This window comes from Prionailurus viverrinus, chromosome X (genome assembly GCF_022837055.1).
Source record: "Prionailurus viverrinus isolate Anna chromosome X, UM_Priviv_1.0, whole genome shotgun sequence".
Classification (NCBI taxonomy): domain Eukaryota; kingdom Metazoa; phylum Chordata; class Mammalia; order Carnivora; family Felidae; genus Prionailurus; species Prionailurus viverrinus.
Genome location: NC_062579.1, coordinates 10,274,277 through 10,301,041, shown reverse-complemented (window position 1 = coordinate 10,301,041; position 26,765 = coordinate 10,274,277). Strand labels below are relative to the sequence as shown.

The following is a 26,765-nucleotide window of genomic DNA, read 5'->3' as shown; positions in this document are numbered from 1 at the left end:
AGATGGACCCTGTGGGCACTACACCAGGGGAAATAAGTCAGACAGAGAAAGGTAAATATTGTATGATATCACCTGTGTGTGGAATGTAAAAGCCAAATGCATAGAAACAGAAAATAGAATGGCAGTTGCCAGGGACTTGGGGGAAATGGAGAGATGTTGATCAAGGGTGCAAACTTCCAATTGTAAGATGAGTAAGTTCTAGGGATCTAATGTACACACGATGATTACAATTAACACTACTGTATTACATACCTGAAAGTTGCCAGGAGAGTAAATCTTAAATGTTCTCACCACAGAAAAGAACTAATAATTATGTGAGGTGATAAAGGCATTAATTAACGATACCATGATAATCATATTTCAATATGTCAATGCATCAAATCAACATGTTGTATACCTTAAAACTACACAGTGGTATATGTCAATTATATCTCAATAAAGCTGAAAAAAAAACAGAACTACCATATGATCCAGCTTCTGGGTATATATCCAAAGGAGTTAAAATCAGTACCTTGAAGACACATCTGTACTCTCATGCTCACGGTAGCATTATTCACGGTAGCCAAGACATGGAAGGAACCTAAATGTCTACCAATGGACAAATGGATAAAGAAAATGTATATATGTACAATGGAATATTACTGAGCCTTAAAAAAGAAAGAAATTCAGCCGTTTGCAACAACATAGATAAACCCGCAGGACATTATGGTAAGGGAAATAAGCCAGACACAGAAGGGCAAATGCTAACTGACACCATTCATATGAGCAATCTATAATAGTCAGACTCCGAAAAGGAGAGTGCAGAATGGTGGTGGTCAGGGACTGGGGGAAATGCAGAGACACTATTCAAAGGGTACAAAGTTTTAGTCATACAGGATGAGTAAAGCCTAGAGATCTATACAGCATAGTGCCTACAATTAATTATACTGTAGTGTATAATTAAAAATTTGCTAAGAGGGTAGATCTTATGTTAAACATTCTTATCACATACACAAAATAATAAGAGAGAAAGAGAGAGAGAGGAGGGAACTTGTAGAGGTGATGGATAGTTTTATGGCATAAATTGTAGTGATGGGTCCATGGATATATAATTATCTCCAAACTGTATGTATCATGTTGCATACACTAAATATTCACAGCTTTTTGTGTGTCAATCATACCTCAGTAGTTTAAATAATTATCTTAAGACCTAAAAGTAAAAACTAAAACAATAAAGCCTTTAAAGAGAAAACATAAGAGACTAGATTCATTGTTTAGATGTAGGCAGTTTCCTTATATGGGAAAAAAAAACCAAAAAATGATAAATTAGACTTTATGGAAATTAAAAACTTCTGTTCATGAAAAGATACAGTTAAGAAAATGAATAAGCAAAACAAAGACTGCAAGATAACATTTATAAAACAGGTATCTGACAAAGGACTAGTAGTAACCAAGATAATATAAAAAGCATCTGCCTAGGGGCACCTGGGTGGCTCAGTCGGTTGAGTGTCCAACTGTGGCTCAGGTCATAATCTCGCAATTTGTGAGTTCGAGGCCTGCTTCGGATCATCTGTCTCCCTCTCTCTCTGCCCCTCCCCCACTTCTTCTCTCCCTCTCTCTCTCTCAAAAATAAACATTAAAAAAAATCTACCTACAACTCCACAAAAACAATTTTTAAAATGGGCAAATACAGTACAACCTTGGGTTGCAAGTAACTTGTTCTGCGAGTATTCCTCAAAACGAGCAAACATTTCTAATAAATTTTAACTTGATAAATGAGCGATGTCTTGCAATACAACTAGTATGTGACGCCCAATGTCACATGATCAGAACTGAGCCAATGGTTCTTCTCTCTCTGGCTAGCTTGGTGTGGATTGTGGATGATCATCTCCCATGCTTGGATGCTCAGATGTTCTGTCTTAGGCCACGATGTTCGGCAGAAATCAGTGATTTTTCAGAACGCTGGAAGGAGCCCACAACTGGCACTAGTGTATTTTTTGTCGCTTCAAAGCACCTATGGACGGTCCTTTGCTTTTCCAGACAAGAGTAAGCTTAGGAATGCTCTGCTTCATTCTAGGTCAGGCTGCCTGCAGATACAGACCCTTTCCTCTGCTGCCTTCCTGTCAATTACATTAACTACAGTCTATGACAAGAGTTTATTAATACTGTACTGTAGTCAACATCTGTTAGTAATAGTAAAAGTCGTCCTACTCAATAACCCTCCTCTCTCTGGTCTCCCTCACACCAGCCATGAAGGTTTTCAAAGGTAAGTGAAGGTTAACTTCTTTATTTTTCTTTATATTTTGTATTTTATTTATTATTTTGTATTATATTACAGTATTGCAATCATTTTTATATGAATATTTTTGTGTTGTGGAATAAATCATCTGAGTTTTCATTATTTCTTATGGGGAAATGTGCTCTGATATATAAGTGCTTTGGATCACAAGCATGTTTCCAGAACGAATTATGCTCACAAACCAAGGTTTTACTGTATTTTGAAGACACTTTATAAAATAAAATACATGAAAGATAAATAATTGCAATAAAAAAGTGCTCGGCAAAATTATGCATCAAGGAGACACAAAATAAAAACTACATAACCACAGGATCAACTAAAATTAAAAGAACAACACTGGGGCACCTGGGTGGCTCAGTTTGTTGAGAGTCCAACTCTGGATTTGAGCTCAGGTCATGATCCCAGGGTTGTGGGATCAAGCCCCGCATTGGGCTCAGCACTGAGTATTGAGCCTACTTAAGATTCTCTCTCCCTCTCTCCCTCTGCCCCCTTCCCCACTCGTGCTCGCTCGCTCTCTAAAAAGAAAAAGACCGCCACCAAATGTCAGAAAGGATGTGGAACAACGGGAACTCTCATGCTCTACATGGGACGAGTACAAAATGCTTAAATCACTTTGGGAAAAGCTCCATTAGTTTCTAATAAAACTAATCACATACACGTACCACATTACCTACTAATCCAAATCTTGGGGATTTCCTCAAGAGAAATGAGAATATATTTCCACACAAAGACTTACTCCAGAGTGTCATTTTCTTCAAAATAGCCAAAAACTGGAAACAGCTCAGGTGTCCATTAATAGGATAACTCATTAATAACTGATAACCAAATTGTGACACCATCACTGAATGGAATACTATCCATCAGTAAAAAGGAAAGGACAAGCAATATAAATCAATCTCAAAAATGTAATACTAAGTGAAATAAGCTTTACACAAAAGTACACATTGGAGGACACCATTTATATAAAGTTACAGAATAAGCAACACTATGGCATCACAAAGTAAGAACTGTGTGAGTGGCAGGAATTGACTGGGAAGGAGCATGAGGCAGCCCCCTGGGGTAATGATAATGTTCTAAATCTCGATAGGGGTTTGGGTTCCGTAAGTATATGCATTTGTAAAAAACTGAGCAAATACACATTTAAGATTCCCGCATTCATTTCATGGAAAACTTACATCATCAGAAAAACCTGTAAAAATACTGAATTCTAGTTAGTGATATGCATGTTGCAAGCTAGGGGATGCAAACAGATGTCTGCAACGTACTTAAAAATACGTTAAAAACAGTGGCATCTGGGTGGCTCAGTCAGTTAGGTGTCTGGCTCTTGATCGGCTCAGGTCATGATCTCATGGTTTGTGAGATTGAGCCCCACGTGGGGCTATGCAGAACCTCCCTCTCTCCCTCTTTCTCTGCCCCTCCCCTCCTCGTGCTCGCTCTCTCTCAAAATAAATAAACATTTAAAAAATGTTAGACATAAGATAGACTGAGGGACAGAGGCATAGATACATGATAAAACAAGTATGCTAAAATGTTAAAAAGAGGTGGCTATGAAAGTATTTACCATAGGATTCTTCCAACTTTCCTGTAAGCTTGAAAATGTTCATAATAAAATACTGGGGCAAAGGGAAGAATAATACAACAGAAATCAAAGAAGGAAGAAATAGCAGAGAATGCTAAGGAAGAAACACCAGGAAGGGAAGGAATAGAAAGAACATGAGAAAAGTATTAAACCCCAAAACCAGTGAGAAAAGCAACGCCAGAGAAGGCAATAGTCCATTGTGTAGAATTCTTCTGAAAATTCAAGTAGTACTGAAACAGCCCATTGGATTTGGTCATAGGAGGGGTGTGAATGGAGGAGAGTGAAGCCACACTGAAGCGGAGAGAGAGAAAGCTGTTGGTGAGGAAGTAGAGTAAGAAGAAACCTAGCTGGGAAGGAGACCAGGGAGCTGGGGCTGCAGCTGGAGAAGGATGCGAGAAGACCAAGGACAATACTGGTGCGTGTGGATGTGGATGGCAACGACGCAGTAGAGAATCAGGGCACGTAGGAGGTAGAACCGTGTCCCCCAAAACGATATGCTTCAGTCCTAACCCCCAGCACCTGTAAATGTGACCTTATAGGACCTTTGTGGATGTGATTTAATTAAAATGAGGTTATGCTAAATTAGAGAAGGCCCTAATTCAAGGACTGGTGTCCCTATAAGAAGAGGACACAGTAAGAGGAGGAATTTGGACACAGATCCAGAGACAACGCCATGTGGCAGTGGAAACAGATATTGGAGTGATACATCTAGAAGCCAAGGAATGCCCAGGATTGCCAGCAACTACCAGAAGCTGGGAAGCAAGAAGGATTCTCCCCTAGAGCCTGCTGATAGAGCATGGCCCTGCTGACACCTGGACTTCAGACTTTGAGCCTCCAGAGTTGTGAGAAGTGATTTCTGTGACTTTAAGCCACCGAGTTTGTAGTACTTCGTTACCATGGTGCTGGGAAACTAACACAGGAGAGATGAAGGGAAAAGAGCAAGCGGTGATAAGGACAGGGATCATGTCCTTGAGAAGGTGCCATGGAACCACTTCCAAAGTGCTCAGGGGAGGGGTTGGGCCTTTGATAGTTATCAGGGCCACCCTCTTCGGCCTAAAGAAGTATAGAATCATTCAGGGAGGATCTAAACGATCAAGGGTTTATCCAGAAGCTTTGGACAAAGAAGAATGCTTCAGACAGCCTTTGTAATAGATTTTCTGTCCGTTTAACGAACACACGATATGCAGCCTGCAACATTCAAGTGACTAGTCTTCCTCTAAACATACGAGAATCAACCCATGAAACTTAAGTGCAGCAATTCTCTGCCTTCCAAAAGAAGTTTGAGAACAAAGATGAAAGTCTTACCAACAGGAACAGAAGCCAGTGCGCGGCCAAGGGGCAAAACAAAACCACTACACAGAAAGCTTGGTGATCCACATTCGGGAAGCCCCTTACCTTGAGCTGCTGCTGGAGTTCACTGTTCAACCGGGCCAGCACCGCGTTTGCCTCTTTATTTTTGCGGATAGCAGTTTGAATAGCCTTCTTCTGTTTGGAAGACTGTCTATAAAAAAGCACAAACAGTTCAGTGAACTAGAACCCAGAGGTCCAGACCCTTGTGGGTCCAAACACTCGGATTCATGGGAAGTGCTAAATGAACAAGGGACCAATGTCACAGGGTTCCAAAAATAAAATCATACATTCACAGACAGGCAGCAGGCAGGTGCACACCAAATGAAACAAATTTGTCGGGATCAATTATTTACACCTGAAGTAATTCCCATTTTATAACTTGAAGAAAAGCTGTGAATTGGACCTTTTCAAACCTCGCATTCCATTTATTCCCAGACAATTTAATAAGTATTTCTTCCTGACAAACCACATTAACTAGAATGCCCTTTTTGTGTAAGCATTAATGGCATTTAAAAGACCTGCAGGTGGCCCCTGTGGACAAGTCTGAAGGAAATGAATAGAAGAACATTCTCTTTAGCAAAAATCCTACATTAACTTAGCCAGCCTGTATAACTCTCCTTCATTTCTTCATTGTTAGGCATAAACGCTTGAGTGTATGAGTATGCTCACATGTGTGCGTTCACCAGCACACATCTGTGGCACTGAGGAAAACAGAAATGTTTTAATACCAGTATCCCCAAATTAAGTCAATAGTAAATTCACAGAGCAGGTATAACTAGGGTGACCATATGTTCCACTTTGCCCATTACAGTCTCTGCTTACACTGCTTGCCTGGCCCTAATTATTCTCAGAACCCTCTTTCTCTTTCAAAGCTGTCTACAGTTGGGATGATAAATCAACGTGACTGCATAACCTATAGCCCTATATCCCACCGCAAAAAATACTGAATTCTCAGAGGAAAAAAAAAAACCCAGACATATTTGTGATCAGTGAGAGGTGGGTTCTAGGTGAGAGCAACTCAGCCAGAGTTGCTGGCTGTGGAGACAGCGACCACTGTGGAGATCTGATTAATATTCGCTGAGAATGTACACTATGGTACCCACTCTGCTACCATCTGCAGAAGGCATACTCCCTTCCCCAACAAGTTTAAAGATGAATTTTTTTCCATCCATAAACAGGCATGGAAGAGGCTTTAAAATCTACGTTTAGAAAGATAAGGATTGACCTTCCGGTTTCAGGACAACATAGAGTAGACACACTTCTCTCTACCCACCAAGTACAGTTAAAATCCTGGACATGATATATAAAACAAACATAAGATTACTTGAAAAAGGGGCACCTGGGTGGCTCAGTCAGTTAACCGTCTGACTCTCGATTTTGGCTCAGGTCATGATCTCACAGTTGTGAGAATGAACCCCACGTTGGGCTCTGCACTGACCACAGAGAGCCTACTTGGGATTCTCTCTCTCTCCCTCTCCCTCTGCCCCTCCTTCTCTCTCCCTCTCTTTCTACTCGTCCCTCTCCCCTCCCCCTCTCCTCCCCCTCTCCCTCAAAATAAATAAACTTAAAAAAAAAAAAAAAAGATTACTCCAAAAAGTGAAGAAGGCAAACCAGCTAGGGAACTTGGTACCCAGGGAAATACAAACCAGTGAATTCCCTGAGTTTTCTTTTTTGCTTCATATATTCCAGACTAGATAGTGGAGAAGTCAGAAATCCATAAATGCCAATAAGGGCAGACATAAAAAAGCACCTTCCACCAAGCCCAAACGCTGCTCTCTCTAGTGAAATGACTTGGAAGGGGGCAGCCTAGCAAGACGTAAATTAGGCAAAGTATCTCTCCTGGAGATAGATGCAAAATCTTTTAATAAAATATTAACAAATTGAGGGGCGCCTGGGTGGCGCAGTCGGTTAAGCGTCCGACTTCAGCCAGGTCACGATCTCGCGGTCCGGGAGTTCGAGCCCCGCGTCAGGCTCTGGGCTGATGGCTCGGAGCCTGGAGCCTGTTTCCGATTCTGTGTCTCCCTCTCTCTCTGCCCCTCCCCCGTTCATGCTCTGTCTCTCTCTGTCCCAAAAATAAAAAAAAATTAAAAAAATTTTTTTAAAAAGTGTTTAAAAAAATATTAACAAATTGAATTTATCAATATATTTAAATACTATACACCATGACCAAGAGAGTTTTATTCCAGAGATGCAAGACTGATTTAATATTCAAAAGTCAATCAGTATAATCCACCATCCTGACAGTTGAAACAAAAAACTCACATGATTGTATCAACCAATATAGAAAAAGCACCGGTTAAAACTCAATACCCATTTCATGATAAAAACTCTCAGAAAACTGTGAATAGAGGCCAAACTGCTCAACTTGATGAAGAATTTCTACAAAAAAAGCCACAGCTAACATCATACATAATGAAAAACTGAAGGCTTTCCCCCTAAGATGAAGAACAAAGCAAGGATTTCTACTCTCATTATTATTTTCAACACAGTGCTAGAAGTCCTAGCTAGCACAATAATTCAAGAAAAAGATATAAAAGGCACACATATTGGAAAGAATGAAACTGTCACTATCTGCCGATGACATGATGACCTATATAGAAAATTCCACGGAATCTATAAAAAAAAATTCTCAGAACTATTATTTCAGCAAGAATAGAAGTGAGTTTGGAGGACAGAAGATTAACATACAAAAATCAATAGAGTTTTGATACAGTAACAATGAATACTTGGGGGAAAATACAGTATCACTTACAAAGATTCAAACAGAAATTCTTAGATATATCAAAACAGATACAAGATTTACATACTGACTTTATTCCACTGGATATTCTTTCCTGCTTTGTCAAAGTCTAGTTGGCCATATGTTTGTGGGTCCATTTCTGGGTTCTCTATTCTGTTCCATTGATCCGAGTATCTGTTTTTGTGCCATTACCATACTGTCTTGATGTTTACAGCTTTGGAATACAGCTTGAAGTCCGGGATTGTGATGTCTCCTGCTTTGGTTTTCTTTTTCAAGATTGCTTTGGCTAGTCTGGGTCTTTCCTGGTTCCATACAGATTTTAGGATTGTTTGTTCTAGCTCTGTGAAGAATGCTGGTGTTATTTCGATAAGTATTGCGTTGAATATGTAGATTGCTTTGGGTAGTATTAACATTTTAACAATATTTGTTCTTCCTATCCAGGAGCATGGATCTTGCCATTCGCAACTACGTGGATGGAACTAGAGGGTATTATTGCTAAGCAAAATTGGTCACAGAAAGACAAATATCATAGGACTTCACTCATATGAGGACTTCATGATACAAAACAGATGAACATAAGGGAAGGGAAGCAAAAATCATATAAAAACAGGGAGGGGGACAAAACCTAAGAGACTCTTATGTCCAACCAAACATGGAGAACAAACAGAGGGTTATTGGAGGGGTTGTGGGAGGGGGGATGGGCTAAAATGGGTAAGGGGCATTAAGAAATATACTCCTGAAATCATTATGGGTCTATTTGCTAACTTGGATGTAAATTAGACAAATAAATAAAATGGTAAAAAAAAAGATTTACATGCTGAAAACTATGCAACACTAATGAAAAATTAGAATCAAAATAAATAGAGAAATATTTATCATGTTCATGGATTGGATGACTCAACATAGTAAAGATATCAACTCTCCCCGGGTTGATACAAAGGTTAACATAATTCCTACTGAAATCTCAGCAAGATTTTTGTAGATCAATACAAAATTACTCTAAAACTTACATGGAAGGTCAGAGGAATCAGAATAGCTAAAACAATTCTAAAAGATCCTAATAAAGTGGGAGAAATAGACATTTTATTATAGAGCTATAGTAATCAAGTAAATAATGAAGACAGGAATCAGTACTGTGTGGTATTGGCAAGAGGAAAAGACACATAGATCAGCCAAACAGAACAGAGAACCCAGAAACAGATTCACATTGGTACAACTTAGTTTTGACAGATGTGCAAATGTAAGTCAATGGAGCAAGAATAGTCTTTTCAACCAACAGGGCTGAAGCAGTTCAACATCCACAAGCCAAAAAAAAAGGGAAAAGAACCCTGACCTAATGGATCCAGCAAGTTAAATATAAAGTGTAAAATTACAAAACTTTTAGAAGAAAAGACACGAGAAAATCTTTAGGACCTAGGGCTTGGTGAAGAGTTTTAGATGCGACAAAAAAAGCACGATCCATACAAGAAAAAAAAAAATCAATAAGCTGGACTTCTTCGAAATTTTAAGAGCTTTCACACTACAAAAGACTGTTAAAGAGGATGAAATGACAAGCTACAGACTGAGAGAAAATATATTCAAAACACGTATCTGACCATTTATATGTATTTAAAACACATAAGGAACTCTCAAATCTCAACAACAAAAAACAATTCAATTAGAAAACGGGCAAAGGACTTCAAGAGACGTTACCAAAGAGGATATATGATGGCAAATACACACATGAAAAGACGCTTGACATCACTAGCCATTAGGGAAATGCAAATTAAGACCACAATAGGATAGAACTACATACCTATTTGAACAGCTAAAGTAAAAAAAATAGTGACAATACCAAATGCTGGTGAGGATGTGGACACACTGCACCTGCCACACATTGCCGGTGGAAATGTAAAATGGTAGAGCCATTTTGGAAAACGGCGTGGCAGGTTCTTTAAAAACTAAACATATACTCAACACACAACCCAGCAGTCACATTCTTGGACATTTATACCAGAGAAATCAAAAGTTATGTACACATGAGAACCTGTACACAAGATGCTCATAGTAGCTTTATTTACAATTCTGAACAACTAGACACAACCAAAACGTCTCTCAACAGGCAAATGGCTCAACAGACTGTAGTACATCCATACCACAGAATACAGCTTAGCAGTGTGGACTGAGATACATAACTTGGATGTCAAGGGACTGTGCCAAGTGAAAAAAAGTCAAACTCACAAGGTCACATGCTGTGCGATTCTATTTATATAATATTCTCAAAATGATAAAACTATAGATAGGGGAAACAGATCAATCGTTGCCAGGGGTAAGGAATGGTGAGGAGGACGGGGTAGGTCTGACTTCTGTACCTTGATTACAGTGGTGGTTACAAGACTCTACACATGGGATTAAATGACACAGAACTACACATACACTATCCCAATGCCAGTTTCCTGGTTTTGATATTGTACTACAGTTGGGTAAAATGTTATCCATTAGGAGAAACTAGGCGAAAGAACACAGGACTGGGGCACCTGGATGGCTCAGTCGGTTAAGCACCTGAGCTTGGCTCAGGTCATGATCTCGTGGTTTGAGAGTTTGAGGCCCGCATCGGGCTTGCTGCTGTCAGCACAGAGCCTACTTCGGATCCTCTGTCCCCCTCTCTCTGCCCCTCACCTACTTGCATGTGTGTTCACTCTGTCTTGCTCTCTCAAAAATAAAACATTAAAAAAAAAGATACACAGGACTGCTCTGTACAGTTTTTGTAATTTCTTGTGAATCTGTAATTATTTCAAAATAAAAAGTTTAAAAAAAGATGTTGATCAGAACTTGATGTCCCTCTTTAAACTACCACATTATGTGTGCTCAGTTCCTAACAGTTTCCTCCTTCTTTGGGAACTGTCTCCATCTCCTCCCACCTCCTCCACTGGGATGGGCCCCTGGCAGGCAGTCATATTTGTCTTAAGAAAACCTTCACCTCTATTTTGACCCTTGAGTGGATGCTGGCCCATGCTGAGCTGACCAAATTCTCCCTCCAAAGGATCTGGGTTATGGCTAATAGTTCAGTTCAGCCTGGGCCCAGCACAGAGAGAAAGTAATCTCTGGAGTTGTAGTTGCTTGAGGAGTCTTCACAGATAAAAATGTCAAAAACACCCTAAGAAAATTGAGAGGAATGAGAAGGCACCCCAAAGGGTTTGCAATCTTCTCTTCCAACCCACTCCTAATCCTGCCACGGATATCTATGAGTCACCCCTATATTCTTATAATAAAGAGAATGGTTTTGCTACCTCAAGTTGCTTTTTATCATTTGCTACAAAGGAGGCCTAAATAACACCAAGATAGGATCAAGCCCAGAATACCTATGAAGAGGTCAGCGGAGCATTTAACTTGCCCCATCCTCGTAAGAGTTGCTTCTGCAGTTTGTCTCTTCAGGTTCTTGTAGTATTTTCACTCACTGTTCCAGGTCAGGCTCTAACTGGCCTGGTTTCCATGGAGGAAAATGAAGGAGTAACAGTTAAGCAGACATTTACTTTGTCTGGTTCTACTGTGTGTCATGCTATCTATCAATTAAGAACTGCAGCACTGTGAGGCACCGTCCACTCAAGGTTTTGCGGCCGACTATCCTCCGAAACCTATTCCTGTGCCCTCTTGTTTGCAGTAGCCAGCCTATCATCTGCAGTTGAATGAGGTACACGCCATCCAACCAAAAAACTCTATTTCCCTGTCTCTACTGCAGGTAGGTAAGGCTATATGTCTAACTCTGGGCCAAAGGGATCAGAGAGAAGTGATGTGTGCCACTTCTGAGTCATGTCCTTAAAAGTAATCTGTTTTCTCTCCATTTTTCCTTTCTCCTCTCTGGGGCCCAGAATATGAACATGCTGGTGAGCCATCTGCAACCACAGGGATAAAGGGAACCCCCATGGGGATCTAGAACAAGAACACAGGAAGGCACCTGGGTTCCTGGGCAGAGCTACTCTATGCTTCGACTACTCACCATCTCAGATTTTTACACAGGAAAGAAGGCAATTTCTACGTTAGCTGAGTGGCTGTTACCTGGGTTTCAATCAAACAGCTGAATCAATATTTGAAAGAATATAAACTAGGGTCTCTTGATGAGAAAAATCTTCTTAGCCTCCAACCTGAGCCCTGATTTCTCCCAAGGAATTATGAGTACAGCTTCTAAGAAATGAAGTTGTATTGCCTTTTCTCTACTTGGAAATGGTAGATTTCATTAGGGATGCCACTCATCAGCCCCACAGACATTCCAATGCTGCCAAATATGAAGCGGGAAGAAAAACAGAATCCCAGCCACATTGAGAGTGTCATGCAGGCAAGCAGACACTGCCACACTGGCTGCTGGGTATGCCCTGGGGTGGTCCAGGACGCTGTGGCCGCTGGCACAGTTTCAGTCATAGTACTGTTACACAACATCCTCTCTCTCCAAAGTGTTCAAACAATTCTATTTTCCCAAAGTTCATCTTTACTAGATAGGCGAGATGTGAGGCAAAACCAAGTAAACCCAAGTATTTCTTAAAAAAACCCATTTTTGTCCTTAGGAGCAGCTCATTAATGATGACACAATACAAGAGGTGTTTATTAGTTATAACCTGGACTCAGCAGCTTGCGTGGAGACAATATATTATCTTTCTTTTGCCCTAAACGGAGTAGACGATGATATCTGAAGAAGAATTTGTTTCTTACAATAGGTCAGTGCTGATGTTGATTTCCCAAAGAGCTGATGACCACTTTCCAACTAGTCTTTTTTTTTTTTTTAGCCTTTCTTAACCAGGGTTCTGTTAGGTAATTAAGAAAATGATTTGTGACTCTTTTCTCATTTTCCCCCAAACAATACATAGTAAAGACCACTCCAGATGCATGAGAGAGATTAATTTCCTACAGACAAGAGATGTCTAAGCACATGAGAATTTAATTCTTTCCCCAAAAAACCATGGGTGAATAAGAACTATACATCATGTTTCTGGCTGTCTCTCTCTCCAGGGCTTAAAAAATTATGAATGCTGGGGTGCTTGGGTGGCTCAGTCGGTTAAGTGTCAGACTCTTGGTTTCGGCTCAGGTCACGATCTTGTGGTTCATGAGTTCATTGGCTGTATGCATTGTGAGTGCGTTGGGCTCTGCGTGGACAGTGTGGAACCTGCTTGGGACTCTCTCTGCTCCACTTCTGCTCGCTCTCTCTCAAAATAAATAAATTAAAACAATTTTTTTAATAAAAATAAAATAAATTATGAATGCTAAGTTGCTTCTTATCACTCCAAAATAAACTGGTCTAGGAACTAAAACAAGCTGTATGAAATTCATCCCTGCCATTTACAGCACTATTTGTGTTGCTGGTGGCCAGGAGACTCTCTCAGCCTGACACCACATGGTCATCTAACTAGTGAGAGAGTATCACAATGAGGGACAGTCACTAAACAGGTAGATAAAAGAAAAAAGGATCTCCTTTCAACAAATGGTACGGGAACAACAGGATATCCACATGCAAAAGAATGAAGCTGGGGCCCTTCCTCACACTTTACACAAACATGAACTCAAAATTAACCATGGATTTCGATGTAAGAGCTAAAACTATAAAATCTGTAGAAGCAAACACAGGAAAAAATCTTTATGAACTTGGGTTAGGCAATGCCTCCTAGCTATGACACTAAAAGCACAAGTAACAAAAGAAAGAAAAATAGATAAACTGGATGTCATCAATATTACAAACTTCTGCACTGCAAAGGACACCTTGAAGAAAGTGAAAAGACAACCTACAGAATGGGAAAGAATACTTGCAAGTCATACATCTGACAAGGGACTTGTATCCAGAATAGGCCAAGAACCCATTACTCAGAGGAAAAAAAAAATCTGAGCAAAAAAGGGCAAAGGATCTGAGTAGACATTTCACCGAAGAAGATACACAAATGGCCAATAAATATATGAAAAGATGTTCAACCTCATTAGGCAAGAGGGAAATGCAAATCAAAAGCACAATAAGATACCCCTTCACACCCACTACGATGGCTGTAAAAATTGAAAAAAAAAAAAGAAACAGATAACAACAAGTGTTGGAAGAAACTGGAGAAACTGGAACTCTCGTTTGTTACCTGCCAAACTGTAAAATGCTGCAGTCACAGTGGAAAACAGTTTGGCAGGTCCTCAAAATACTAAATATAGAGCTGCCATATGACCCAGAAATTCCACTCCTAAGTACATACTGCAGACAAATGAAAATGTAAGACCACACAAAAAACTTGTACACAAAGAGTGCACCAGTGATGTTCTTTCTAGCTTCAAAGTGGCAACAACCCACATGTCCATCAAGTGAGAAATGGATAAATACAACGGGGTCTATCCATATAACGGAACATTACTGAGCAATAAAAAAAGAAGTACCCATTTGTGCCACAACACAGATAAACCTTGGACACGCAATGGTAACTGGGAAAAAAGCCAGCCACAAAAGACCACATGTTGCATGATTCCATTTACATGACATGGCCAGAACAGGCAAATTTATAAAAAAAAAAAAAAAAAAAGAAAGTAGATTAGTGGTTGCCTGGGACGCAGGATGGGGAATGGAAAGTGACTGCTAACAGGAATGGAATTTCTTTTGGGGGCAATGAAAATGTTCTAAAATTAGATTGCGGCAACAGCTGCACAACTCTGTGGATATACTGAACACCACCGAACTGTACATGGAAAAGGGTGAATTGTATGCTATGTGAATTATACCTCAATAAAGCTGTTTTAAAAAACAGACGAAGGAAAGAAAATGAAAAAGATCTCTGCGTGAGCCCCACCAGCCACCCTCTGTGCGCTCTGGTAGATGCAGCGGCCACCCCTGACCGGCGGTAATGTGAAACAGAGACTAAAGCGGAAAGCTGGGGGAGCACTCGGAAGCGAGTTTAGCCATCTCTGTCCCTGACGGGGATCCGTCCCCTAGGCCTGAGGGTGACAGGAAGATGGTTGAGGCTGTCAGCGGCCAGTAAGGACAAAATACACTTCCTTTATGCACTGACACCGTTAGGAAATGATCCATTTGGAAAAACAGACACAGACACCATCCTGTGAAGAATAGTGCCACACAAATTCAGAACGGGGTTTGGGCTCCAAAGGCAAGTTGAACCCCCAGAGTCTGTTGCTCTGTAACCCCCAGAGGCTGTTCCACTGTTGCTCCCAGTGGAAATGGGAGAAGCCCAAAGCAGCCCCTGGGATCTGCGAGGCCTCGAGAGCAGTGTCAGGGCACATCTTGAGCACTGATATTAGTGCCCAGTCGAGCTCAGTTGCAAAGTCATGCACAGCAGCAGGTTTCTGCCCTCAACACCTCACTCGATTTCACTAGAGGGAAACTGAGGCAAGTGACAGCCTTCCTTAAAGCCAAAGCCTTCTGGAGAAAAATGGTTTGTCCAAGAGCACTGTTCTCTTGGCTCCCGGCCATGTCCACAGGTGTGCCCCCCTCCCTCCAATGTCTGTTACAGCCAGTCATATGGGCATTTTGGATGCTCCACATGCAACCATTCTGTGCCGAGATGAGTGAAAACAGGCAATTTTCATGGGGACTGAGAAGAAATCACAAGCCACATCTACTGAAAGCTGGGTCTAAGGGTCATGAAGCTAACCATTCGCCCTGGGGCAACAGAAGACAGGTCAAGAAGGAAGACTGGCATCTCTATCACTGTCTTCCTCCTCGGAAAACGTGGGCCCCCATAAGAAGAGGGGTGGGAAGGAGACAAAGAGGAGGGAAGGAAGGAATCAAACCAAAATGCTACAGCTTTGTACTCGCTCGCCCCTTGGGGTGGTGGTCTCTTTCTAGGGGACTGGCAGGCTGTAATAGTACCACAGAGATGACTAAGATGAAATACAACCGTAAAATCACACTCTTCTATGGCCATGAATATAAATGTAAACATATTTACATTTACACATGCGTGAAGATTTAAAAGGTAGTCTCTGACCTCACTGATCTGATGGACTTACTTTTGGACTGCCGCGTGGGGTTTCACAGTCGCTGCCGATGCTGGCCCACCAACAGCGGTAGAAGTGTCTTGGTTTTCTGTAGCTGGGTTTTCAGGTCGGAATTTCCTTCGGATGGGCTTTGATGGAGGCTGAGAATACGGTATGTCCTGCGGATTAAATACAAAACAATAAAACCCAAAAGTTAAAAACCGAAATGCTCCCCCATTATGCCAAAGCCCCATGTTCCTCTAGGTCAGGCGTGTGCTCTGTTCCAACTCCACACCCGAGGATAAAAGGCAAATTCATGGCTTGGCAAGAACTGGAGGGACACAGGCATCAGGTTCCACCCTCCCTCTCTTCCTTTTCTGAACGCTGTGTGCATCTCACACCACGAGGCCTTTTCTAACTGAAGACAAAGCTCACTCTTGCCTCACTTTGGGGCTTGTGGGAATATGTTAGACGTTTTGAAGTTTGTGATGGTCTCAGTCATCTGCTCCTCATTCTTCCATTCCCAATTCCTACATGAAGTCAAGCTCAAGGGCCACAATGTCGTCTTCTAAATTTTTTAATGTTTATTCATTTTTTTGAGAGACAGAGACAGAGCACAAGTGGGGGAGGGGCAGAGAGCTAGAGGGAGACACAGAATCCGAAGCAGGATCCAGGCTCTCAGCACAGAGCCCAACGCGGGGCTCGAACCAGTGAACCGTGAGATCATGACCTGAGCTGAAGTCGATGCTTAACCGACTCAGCCACCCAGGTGCCCCAGCAAGAGCCACAATGTCTTCTGGGAGGAGACAGCCAGCCTGCTTCCTGGGAGGCCCCTCCTCACCCATGCTCCTGAGCCCAAGGCCAGTGTTCTGACCAGAGAAGGGTCTGAGAAAAATGGGACCAGTAAGAAGAGGATGAGGTGAAAAGAGAACACAACGAGTGAGTGGTGCCTACTGAGCAAAATGACCTGGGACTCAGAGACATGGAGGAGGGGGGTGAGGCTAAAGTGAAGACACCAGGACTCAAGAGGGCACCATGGCACACAAAGAGCAGACTGCCCTCCCTCAGAGGCACTCCCAGAGGCTCAGCAGCACGCAGGGTTCTGCTAAAGGCACCTGGCCCTCCCCACCATACCGCCTGAACTTGCCAAAAGCAAGGCCGCCATATTTAACTGGGGTGTTGAAGAGGGAAGTGCAAACTGTCAGTGGCATCGAGGTCAGGCCCAAGAATCATCAGCACCCTAATATTCACAAAGAACCCACATTCTAGGAAACCTATATCATTAACATTCACCTCAGGACACAAAAACCATGAAAGAGATTTGCAAACAAAGACAAGAAGCCCAGGGGAGGGGCTCATAATGCCATGACAGTAGCACCTTCCCCTTGGCCTTACCTTCTTTGCTGGACTGCTCTCTGCAGCTTGGGAGGGGGCTCTGTTCAGCTGGGGGTGTATTTCAGCCTCAGGCGCTTGCTCAGACTGTAGCAAAATATCACACAGAAGATAAAAATGCAGAAACGTAACTACCTAAATATATAATGAAGAAAACTTAGAAAAAGTCGCTAAGTGGAAGTTGATTTAGACCAACTTACAGCCAAGCATGGTCAGGTCTTCAGATCCTTGAGAAAAAGTTCCCTACACCCTGTCATTCCCTCCCATGCTCCCTTCAGCATTGCTCAATCTTAAGAAAAGAAGTCACGGTTATGTCTGTAACTGGACATACATATTGCAAAACACTAATGCCTTATAAGTGTAAACAAAAAAAATTAGGATTATCAGAAAAAAAAAGGCACTGGGAAAGGAGTCAAAATTTTAACCCAAGCACTAACAAAAACAATAACCATAATAATAATAAAAAACACTTTAAAAATATTTTTTAAATATATTAAATTCCTAAGAAAAACAGATAGGACTCTTTACCTTTAAAAAGGTAGGGATGGGAGAGCATGATGAAAGGAGTCAACAGAAGGGTTGAGGCCACGGAGTGGTATGGAATCAATGAATAAATGCACCAAGATTGGCAAGTAATGCTCTCAAAGCCCGTCAAGGCACAGCAGGTGCCAGAGAGCCAAGCAGCAGAGCACAGGAAGACGAGGCACCACTGCTGCGCCCCCATCTCCAGGAGGCTTGCTACATTCAGCTGCTATTAGTCGGCAATGCAAAGTGTTAACGTGCTGAGAAAAACCCTCCATGTAAACGAACTAACGGGACTTCGTGATAGTGACAACAGTCCTCTACCCACAAATTAAAATGCATTACAGGAACACACGCTGCAGCACAACCATCAGCCTTAGTGTGTCCAGTCTGTCCCTAACCCGGCCTTCTGCAACCTCTTGCATGGCTTCTTCCTTCCTCTGCATCCACTGAAACAGACAAGGGCACCAATGCTTCCCCATTTATCAGATTCTTCCTGCCTCTTCCAGTTTTGTCACAGGCCTTCTGCCCAACACAGCACCCTTGACTATCTTTTTAAAACTCCCATCCCTGGCATCTGAAGAACCGCAAAGTCCTACGGATCATCATTATCTTTCTTTCCTGTTTTGATTCCTCTCATCCCTCAGCTGTAGGATTTCTCAAGGCTCCGTCTTTGGTTCTCCCACCCTATACCTCCCACTGCCATTCATTCTTTCCCAGAGTAATCCCATCCACTCCCACATTTGCATGGCCCTAGCCAGAAACCTCGGTTCCCAACCACCTCTGCACCTCTTTCAAACCCACTATGCAGGCTTTTGGTGCCTGATTTCTCGTTCCAAGTTTTGCTTATAGCCTTCTCCTTTCCATCAAGGATAACTGTATTGTTGTTGTCGATAGATATCTGAAACACCAAACACTGTGTCACACGGTTCTCCGGGTGTTCCGCAGGGATGAAAGCATTTCCTCATCACAGCCCTAGGAAGTAGTCATTCCCCCCATCTTATTACTGAAGAAACTGGTGATCAAGAAGTTGAGGAACTCACCCAAGATCACACAAACAGCCGAGTCTGAACCCAGGCCTCAGGTTCCGACGCTGGGCATGTGACGACCATGCAATACAGCCTCAGGTACTCTCGGGCCTGACTGGTAAATCATTCGAGAAATATGTATTGAACAGCTACTGCAGGCAAGTCTTGTGCTAGAGCTGGTATTCAAGATAAATGATACCCAGACCTTTCTTACAAGGAGCTTGAAGTCTAATGGAAAAGGCACAGAAATGACTGGGCAAGCATGCTTCGGTGGAATTCCAGACTATGGTGAGGAAGTATGGGGGCTCCAGGCACACCCAGGCCTTGCGGGTCAACAAAGACTTGGGTGAGACCTGAGTCTCAGGGTGCTGCCAGCTACTGGGGCAGTGCACGGGGATGGTAAGGAAGGAGGCTCCGGAACCCAGAACACCAGCTTAGCATGCCACGAGAACACCAGAGGCCTGTCCCCAAGACAGGAACTGTGACAGAAGCAGGTGTAAGGCAAGCTCATTTTTAGCCATACCAGGTTTAAAACACCCAGGCAACATCTGAGCGAAGCTATCCGGGAGCCATTCCTTGTCAGGAGCACGGGGATTCCAAGCGTTCACCTGCCTTCCTTGGGTTCTGACAAATAATGTCCTGCTTCAACATCCGCGGGCCCAATGTCAGCTTCATTAAGGGGTGAGTGAGGGCCCAATAACCTCCCAAATGCAGGGCTTCCCATGACCTGTGCAGAAGAACACAACTTGGACCTGAGGTCCCTTCTTGCCCTCCACCTGCAGATCTATTGCTTGGAACGTGAATGTCCTGGCCTCAAGCGTACACACACAAGCCCCTGCAGAAGCGCAGGTACGCATTGGCACATCCCTCCAGGGAAAAGGAGCCAGAGGCCAGTCTCCTCACCTTTCAACTGCTCAGGTCCCCTCCACTATCAGGCAAAGGAGCGCTCGCGCTAATGCTCCCTTTCCTGGGGAGATGAGCAGTCTCCCTCTTGTAGTAACATTGAGGGAAATGATAAATCGAACCCTCTTTTCAACAAAAATAAGGATTCTGAGCACAGCAAAAGGAGTAGAATGTCACTGTCACTGCCTCCACACTCTCTTAAACATCTCTAAAAACAGGAATGTTGTGGGAGTTGGGAAGGATGAAAGAACAGTTTTAAGCGTCTGACAATTTTTTCCATTCACGGGTTTACCTTCTGAAATTGTATACAAAGACTAGGTCTTCTAGCTCTACCACAGGGAACAAACCACTCCTGGGTGTCACGTCGGGCACAATCTAACCACCAATCTCCTTGGGAGGAACACCAAGAGGGCCTGTCACCACTCCATGACTGATTGTAAATGGGTCCATCTATTGAACATTCAGGGGAGTGAAATCTTGTGAGGAGCCTGGAACACGGGGATCAAGAAAGTCCTGGAAAGGCAGAGGTTCGCCAGAGCCAGAAATTATCCCAGGAAAAGAGACGAGGAAAGAAAACAAGCTTTGTGATAAAAACAAACAAACAAAAACAAAGATGGGATTTAGAGGTACAAAAGCCCCTCTTCACAATAAACAATTTCACTTGCATTCAAGAAAATAGGGTAAGGCTTAGCAGCTGGAAAGCAGAACAAACCTGGAAGATTTCGTTGCTATTTCTTCAGACTTTTCTAAGGTAACAACTTGGAGAGAATGATAACCCATGAAAACAGGGGGACCTCAGCAGCTCCCCTTTTCCTGCACATATTGAAGAAAGTAGGGAACAACTCTATCAATATGGAAAATAGGCCCTTGTCTGAAAGTGTTGAAGGTCTGAACTGAAATCCAATGCCTGAATCTTGTAAAAGAGACAAGTATTTGGATTACAATTACTAGTACAAATGGCAGTCCTTCCCTCACGGTTCACTGTGTAACACGTACCCAGCCAGGATGTGGCAAGGCAGGAAAATGTACTTTTAGCCAAGAGCTCACTGAAACTCAAGCTTAGGTTCCTTTTAAAAATATACATCTCATATTTTAATTTCGATACTGCCCTATCCACAAATGAGACATATATTTTCATTCTCATCTTGCAATGAAAAGCCTGTTTAAGTCACGTGCACTTGGAAGGTACTGCCACTCAGGACACGGAGATCTGTTCTGGGGCTTTGCCCATTCCTATGGCTGATAGGACAATATAGACCCTGCTCAGCTGGCCCCCCAGAAATGGACACAGGGCCAGGAAGGCTAAGCATTGTCCACCAGAAGTAGTGTTTGTTTAGCTATTTAATTACACAGATATTTATTTTGTATACATCATGTATCACTTTCCAAATAACACTCATGTTCTACTTCTAGGGAACTAGACCTGAGACACCAGGCAAACTGCTCCCAGAATAGGAGAGTTAAAGCCTTCTGATGTGCTCCTCCTTGGTTTCTCTCTCAGATCACTTGTTCTGGAAAAAGTCAGCCGCCATGTTGTGAGAACACTCAAGCAGTCTTAACAAGGGGCCCATGTAGCAAGGAATTAAGGCCTCCCACCGACAGCCATGTGGGAGAGCCATCTTTGAGGTAGATCTTCCAGCCCCAGTCGAGCCTTCAGTTAACTGCAGTCCTGGCTGACATCTTGACTGTAGCCTAATGAGACCCCATAAGCCAGAACCACCAGATTAGTTTCTCCTTAATCTCTAACCCACAGAAACTATGAGACAATAAATGTCACCTGTTTTAGGCTCCAAAAACACCCATTCTTGTAAGTCTGAAATATGGAGTCCAGTAGGGCGGAATAAGGGTGAACAGTAGAGAAGAAGGAGAGCACTACAGCTGGAGAACAACAGTGCAGTGGATCACATGTGGTCTTAGAGATCACTGTCCCAGATGGTCTAGTAGCTACTCAGCACCATTCCCCCACTTGCGTCGTCTTCCCTATGTTGCAGGGGTAGAAGCCTGGGAACAATATTTATAAAATCCCCTTTCAATAATGCTCCTTGTTGATTCTGAGAGTCACTCACGTTAAACCAAGAAGGTGAAAGAAAAGAAGCTGTATTACTGCTCCTCTGGCAGTGGTGGAAAGAAAAGCATGGGGCTCAGCCGCCGGAAGATCTTGTAGTGGCCTCAGGCATTTCCCCACAAACCGTTACTTAGATGCTGCGGGCAGCCTGAGCATCTCCAGCTGTTTCCTTTAGTTCTTGCAAAGTCTTAAGGTTCAGAAAATTCTGGCCAACCTGACTGGTGGCCTTCCCTCATCTTTGCTCCTCTAGCAATCTAATTCTTTAAGTAACTAATTCCTTAAATGAAATCTCTTCCAGGGTGACATACCTAGAATAGTTTCTGTTTTCCCCACCAGATCTTGGCTGATACATCCATGTTGAGGATTTGGAGCTTATCCAGAGAGCCATAGGTGGAAGGGGGCATGGAAAGATTTTAAGTAGGGAAGTGATGAGACTAGATTTGCATTTTAGAAAGATTACTCTGAATCCAGTGAGTAAAATGGATTAAAAGGAACCCATCTTGGGGCAATTCACTTAAAAGCCCAAAAATGAAAACAAGACAAGAGATGACGGTCACTTAAAGCAATCTGGTGGGAGTGGGGATAGGCAGATTTGAGAGCTATTTAGCTTGAGACTGAATACATCCTTGGTGACTGATGGAATGTGATAAGTCAAAGGAAATGACACATGGGAGCCAGATTTTGGTCTTCAACAGTGGATAACGGTTGAGAGAAAATAGTTTAAAGCGAGGAAAAGATAGATGGCAGCATAAAAGCTGAATAAAATTAAGCAGATTCATCACAAGCAGTGCTAGAACAACCCACCTATATCTTAAGGCAGTATCTCTCAAATAGGGGTTCCAGGGAACACCAGTTCTATCAGTTGCCTGGACGGGGATAGGAAAAGTTTTTCTGTAAGGAGCAAGGTAATAAATATTTTCAGTTGTACAGGCCATTTGGTCTCTGTGTCTCCAATGCAAATGTGCAACTCTGCTCTCCAGTGCTAAAGCAGCTAAAGACACCACAATGAACGGGTGGGACCATGTTCCAATAAACTTTACAAAAACACGTGGGTGGGATACATTTAGCCTGTGGGCCAGTCTGTCAGCCCCTGGCAGAGAGGAAAAAGAATCTACAAAAAAGTTTAGGGAACACTGCACAGTCTCTCTCCCTCCTAGAAATTCACAGAGCACACTGCACATCACACACACTCTGAGATCCCATGAGGTAAAGGAAGCCACTGCCTTGGCTTACTTAACCCAGCAGTTCCCAAACTTACTGGGCTTCGACTTCTTATTCTCATGTAACTCCTATTAACATCCAGCGGAACTAAACTAACGTTCTGTGGAACACACCTTGGGAAACAATGACCTACAGGTTGGGTTTTAGAGAACAAAGGAAAACTATTCCATTTGACCTCAAGGCCAAATGCCACATTCCACACCTAATCCTTTGAGAGGGGCATTCTGCCCCGCCGTGGTGGTCGTCTTCTGGTCTTTGTTGTGGTCAGCAGGTCTATCTCTGGGGCGTTTCTGCGAGGCTCCCTTCCCCAAGAGTGGAGAGGCAGGGTGAGGATGGGGTTGCTGCCTGGCAAGAAAGGCCCACCTTCATTTCTCCCTTCCTCCCGCCTTCCTCGCAACAGCAGCTCTGGCTGCTGCCAACTCCTTCTCTGTAGGAATTAATTTACTGGGCTTCCTTTAAAAGCTCCTGGACACAAACACAACAAAACCACTCCTTATAAGAGCTAAAGCAGATGAACACAACACTGATAAATTACTGGTTTGTTTAAAGTAGCTTAAAACAACATGTCCCAGATTCCTGTCTGGACCGGGCAGGCTAGCATTGCGAAGGTCCTACAGCTCCCATCTGAGTCCACGTGCTGACTCCACCTCCTACCTGGGCCACTGCAAAAACTGTGCTGGGTCTTTTTCTAGCCTTCAGTTTTTTCTCAGTCCAGTGTACCCCGCACACACTGAGGAACTAATTTTGTGAAACACCTTCTCTCATCAAAACACTTTTTCCTAAAAGCCTTTCAATTGGTCTGTAAGGCCTATGGCATAGCACCACAGGCCTTAGGGACACTCAGCCAGTTAAAAGACCCTCCATCATTAGGCTCCAATTTACCTCTGCATCATAACTGCATTAGTTTGCCCATATGGAACCGGCTCCAGGCACGTAAGTATTACCTGAATCTTCAAACACACCAGAAATTTCTTCCCAACTCAATTCTGTTTGTTCTAGACCTTCTATGCCCAGTGGTTCCCAAATGTAGCTGCACAGGAGAATTATTGGGGAATTTTTATAAATTACAGACTTTTAGATACTACTCCAGACTTCCCTGATTAGAATCTCCTAGGGGTGGAGCATTAGAAACTTCTATTTTAACAAGCTCCCTGGGTAATTTTTATGTAGCCAGCCCAGACCAACTGGGGACCATCGATGGCCCAAACTCTTCATATAAGTCTCCAAGGTCCTAGTGTGAAAAAGGCCACAGGTGCTGCCCCAAAAACAAACTAGGCTAAAGTGTTTTCTTGTCCATTTACCATGAAGGAAATAGGGCTGTCTGCCATATGATTTCATAAATAAATAATGAAAGGTGGGCAAAATCTTCAGCAATAAGATTTTTACTTACTGCAAATTTGCAGGGTGCCTGGCTGGCTCACTTTGTGGAACATGCAACTCTTGATCTCAGGGTTGTGAGTTTGAACCCCACGTTGGGTGTAGAGATTACTTTAAAAGAATAAAATCGTAAATAAATGTCAGATTTGCAACAAAACAAAATCAGGGGAAGGGGGAGAAAGGGAATTAGAGAAAGGTGATCAAGAGGCACAAACTTCCAGTTCTAAGAGAATAGGGATGTGTTGCACAGCATGGTGACCACAGCTAATGCTGCTGTACGATGTATAGGAAGTTATTAAGAGAGTAAATCTTAAGAGTTCTCATCATAAGGAGAAAACTTCTTCCTTTTCTTCTTTGTTTTTATTTTATCTATATGAGAAGATGGATGTTAGCTGAACCTATTGTGGTAATCTTTCACAATATATGTTTATCAAACCATCACGCTGTACATCTTAAACTTACACAGTGATATTACTTCTCAATAAAACTGAGAAAATAAATCAAATCTTTTTAAAAAGTAGTCTAATTGCAGAACTTGTCGCTAAGGTGGGGGTAATTGGTGAAGTTATTTTATAAGCTTTGTAATATTCATGCTACTGACAGATTAGAAAAAGAAACTCAAATTTCATTTATTCCCCAAAAATCCAGGCAGCTTCCAAGACTGGGAATCACAAAGGCAGCAGCTAAGTTCTAGGCAGATAAGCAGACGATTGTGCCATGGCCTCTAGGGAATCCCCAGCATCCCACTGGTATTCATTCGGTGCCTACCTTTCACCAGACCTCCATCTCTGCTAGGTAAGGGCACATTAGAAAAGCCACGTGGTCACACCCAGAAATAGAAGATGCAGAACCAGTGGCCAGGAGCACACTGGCCACAGCAAACCCCGTCATTCCACAATCAGTTTCAGAGAGAGGGTCCAAAAAACTGAATTTCTCTGCAAGAATGGTTACTAAAATCCACGACCCCAGCCACCTATGAGAGACAGAAATGGGGCTGATGCATACGCATGTGGAAGGCAGGATCTGTGCTTTGCTTCACTATCCTTCTCCCAGTGCCTAAGCAGAGTGGCAGCACACAGCAGGTCCTCGGATCAATGTGTGGAATGAGCTAGTAATGAACTCAACACTGTTTTGTGTTCCACTGGACAAGTCAAGAATTCATCCTACAGTAACTGGAGCCATGGAGCACATCGGTTACAGGGCAGAGGCTTTGGAATCGATCCAGGGTTTGCACTTGCTGGGTATATAACCCCCCGGGCACACACTTAACCTCTCTGAGCCACAGTTTCTTCATCTGCACTAGGGGATAATCCACCTAACTCCTAGCATTTGTAAGATTAAGCAAAATAGCTGTCTAGAGTGCTAAGCACAGTAACATAATAACTGCTCAGTAATGGCAGCTACTATCATAATTAAGAGTAAATGTACAATTGGTTTCCCACTCAAAGATTCCGCAACCTGCAAATAGCAGCCAATTCAACATAAAGGACTCTTACTCTCTTGCCAAAAGATGAAAACTTACACTGAGAAAGTGCTGACTCCGGTTTAGATTATACACAGATCCCATAGAGCAGGCTACCCACAATCCAAATTTGTGCCACTGGATGTTGCTGCTACCAATAGTGAAGGGAAGACGTTTTTAAAAATAAAAGCCTTTACAGATTTCATGGCTGCTTCAGCACAGACATCTCGGGCAGCTTACACTGAACATCTCTGGTGGCCCCTAGAGCAGGCCAACCCAACACCAGGGACACACCCAGGTGAACACTGACAGAGGAGCTCAGGGACAACTGCTCTAGAAGTGGATAATCAGTAACTAGAATGGGCAACCAGTCCCTGGATACAGCAGTCACACAGCACAGTCTCTTGGGAATTTTTGGAATCCACTGGATTACAGACAACGCCATAAAACAGACTTATTGTTAGAACTAAAGGACCATGGGTGCTTTATTTTGGTCTAAAAGACAAATACCTTAACTATGCCTGGGGTTTTGGTCTTCTATTTCCAATTTCTAGTAATAGAACAGAAATCTGAGTCAAGTCTGAGCCTCACTCCCTATTCATCACACTCCTAAAGCCATATATGACAATGCGATCTGCAGAGTTGACAACACAGACCACATAGGTAAGGTGATCTACACGACAGGGTTCTCTTGAGATTCATGTTTCCCAATGACTAAGGGTGAAAAAAGATGCCATATGCATACCTCTTGCCATACTAAACAGATGCTTACTTAAACAGGCAGCACCACCATCACAATTCAAAGGCGTCTAAATAAATAGGCCTTTAGAAATTCCTTTTGCTGGTTCCCCAGCCCTGACATAATAGGTCCGGGAAACAATACAAAAAGCATATAAAAATTTCAAAGTGCCTCAAAGCCCTAGCC

At 42.7% G+C, this 26,765-nt stretch overlaps 1 protein-coding gene across 9 annotated transcripts in view; it reads right to left on the bottom strand.

Moving 5' to 3' along the window:
* REPS2 (RALBP1 associated Eps domain containing 2) overlaps positions 1-26,765 on the bottom strand; it is a 214,598-nt gene that overhangs the window by 14,332 nt on the left and 173,501 nt on the right. For 8 of the 9 annotated variants that reach the window (XM_047844132.1, XM_047844135.1, XM_047844137.1 and 5 more), the window contains 3 exons: positions 17,266-17,349; positions 15,904-16,049; positions 5,253-5,358 (listed from right to left, as the gene is read on the bottom strand). In XM_047844132.1, coding sequence (XP_047700088.1) covers positions 5,253-5,358; positions 15,904-16,049; positions 17,266-17,349 — 336 coding nt within the window. Of the gene's footprint in view, positions 1-5,252; positions 5,359-15,903; positions 16,050-17,265; positions 17,350-26,765 lie in introns of those variants that run through there. The other variant, XR_007148970.1, reaches the window with a different exon arrangement.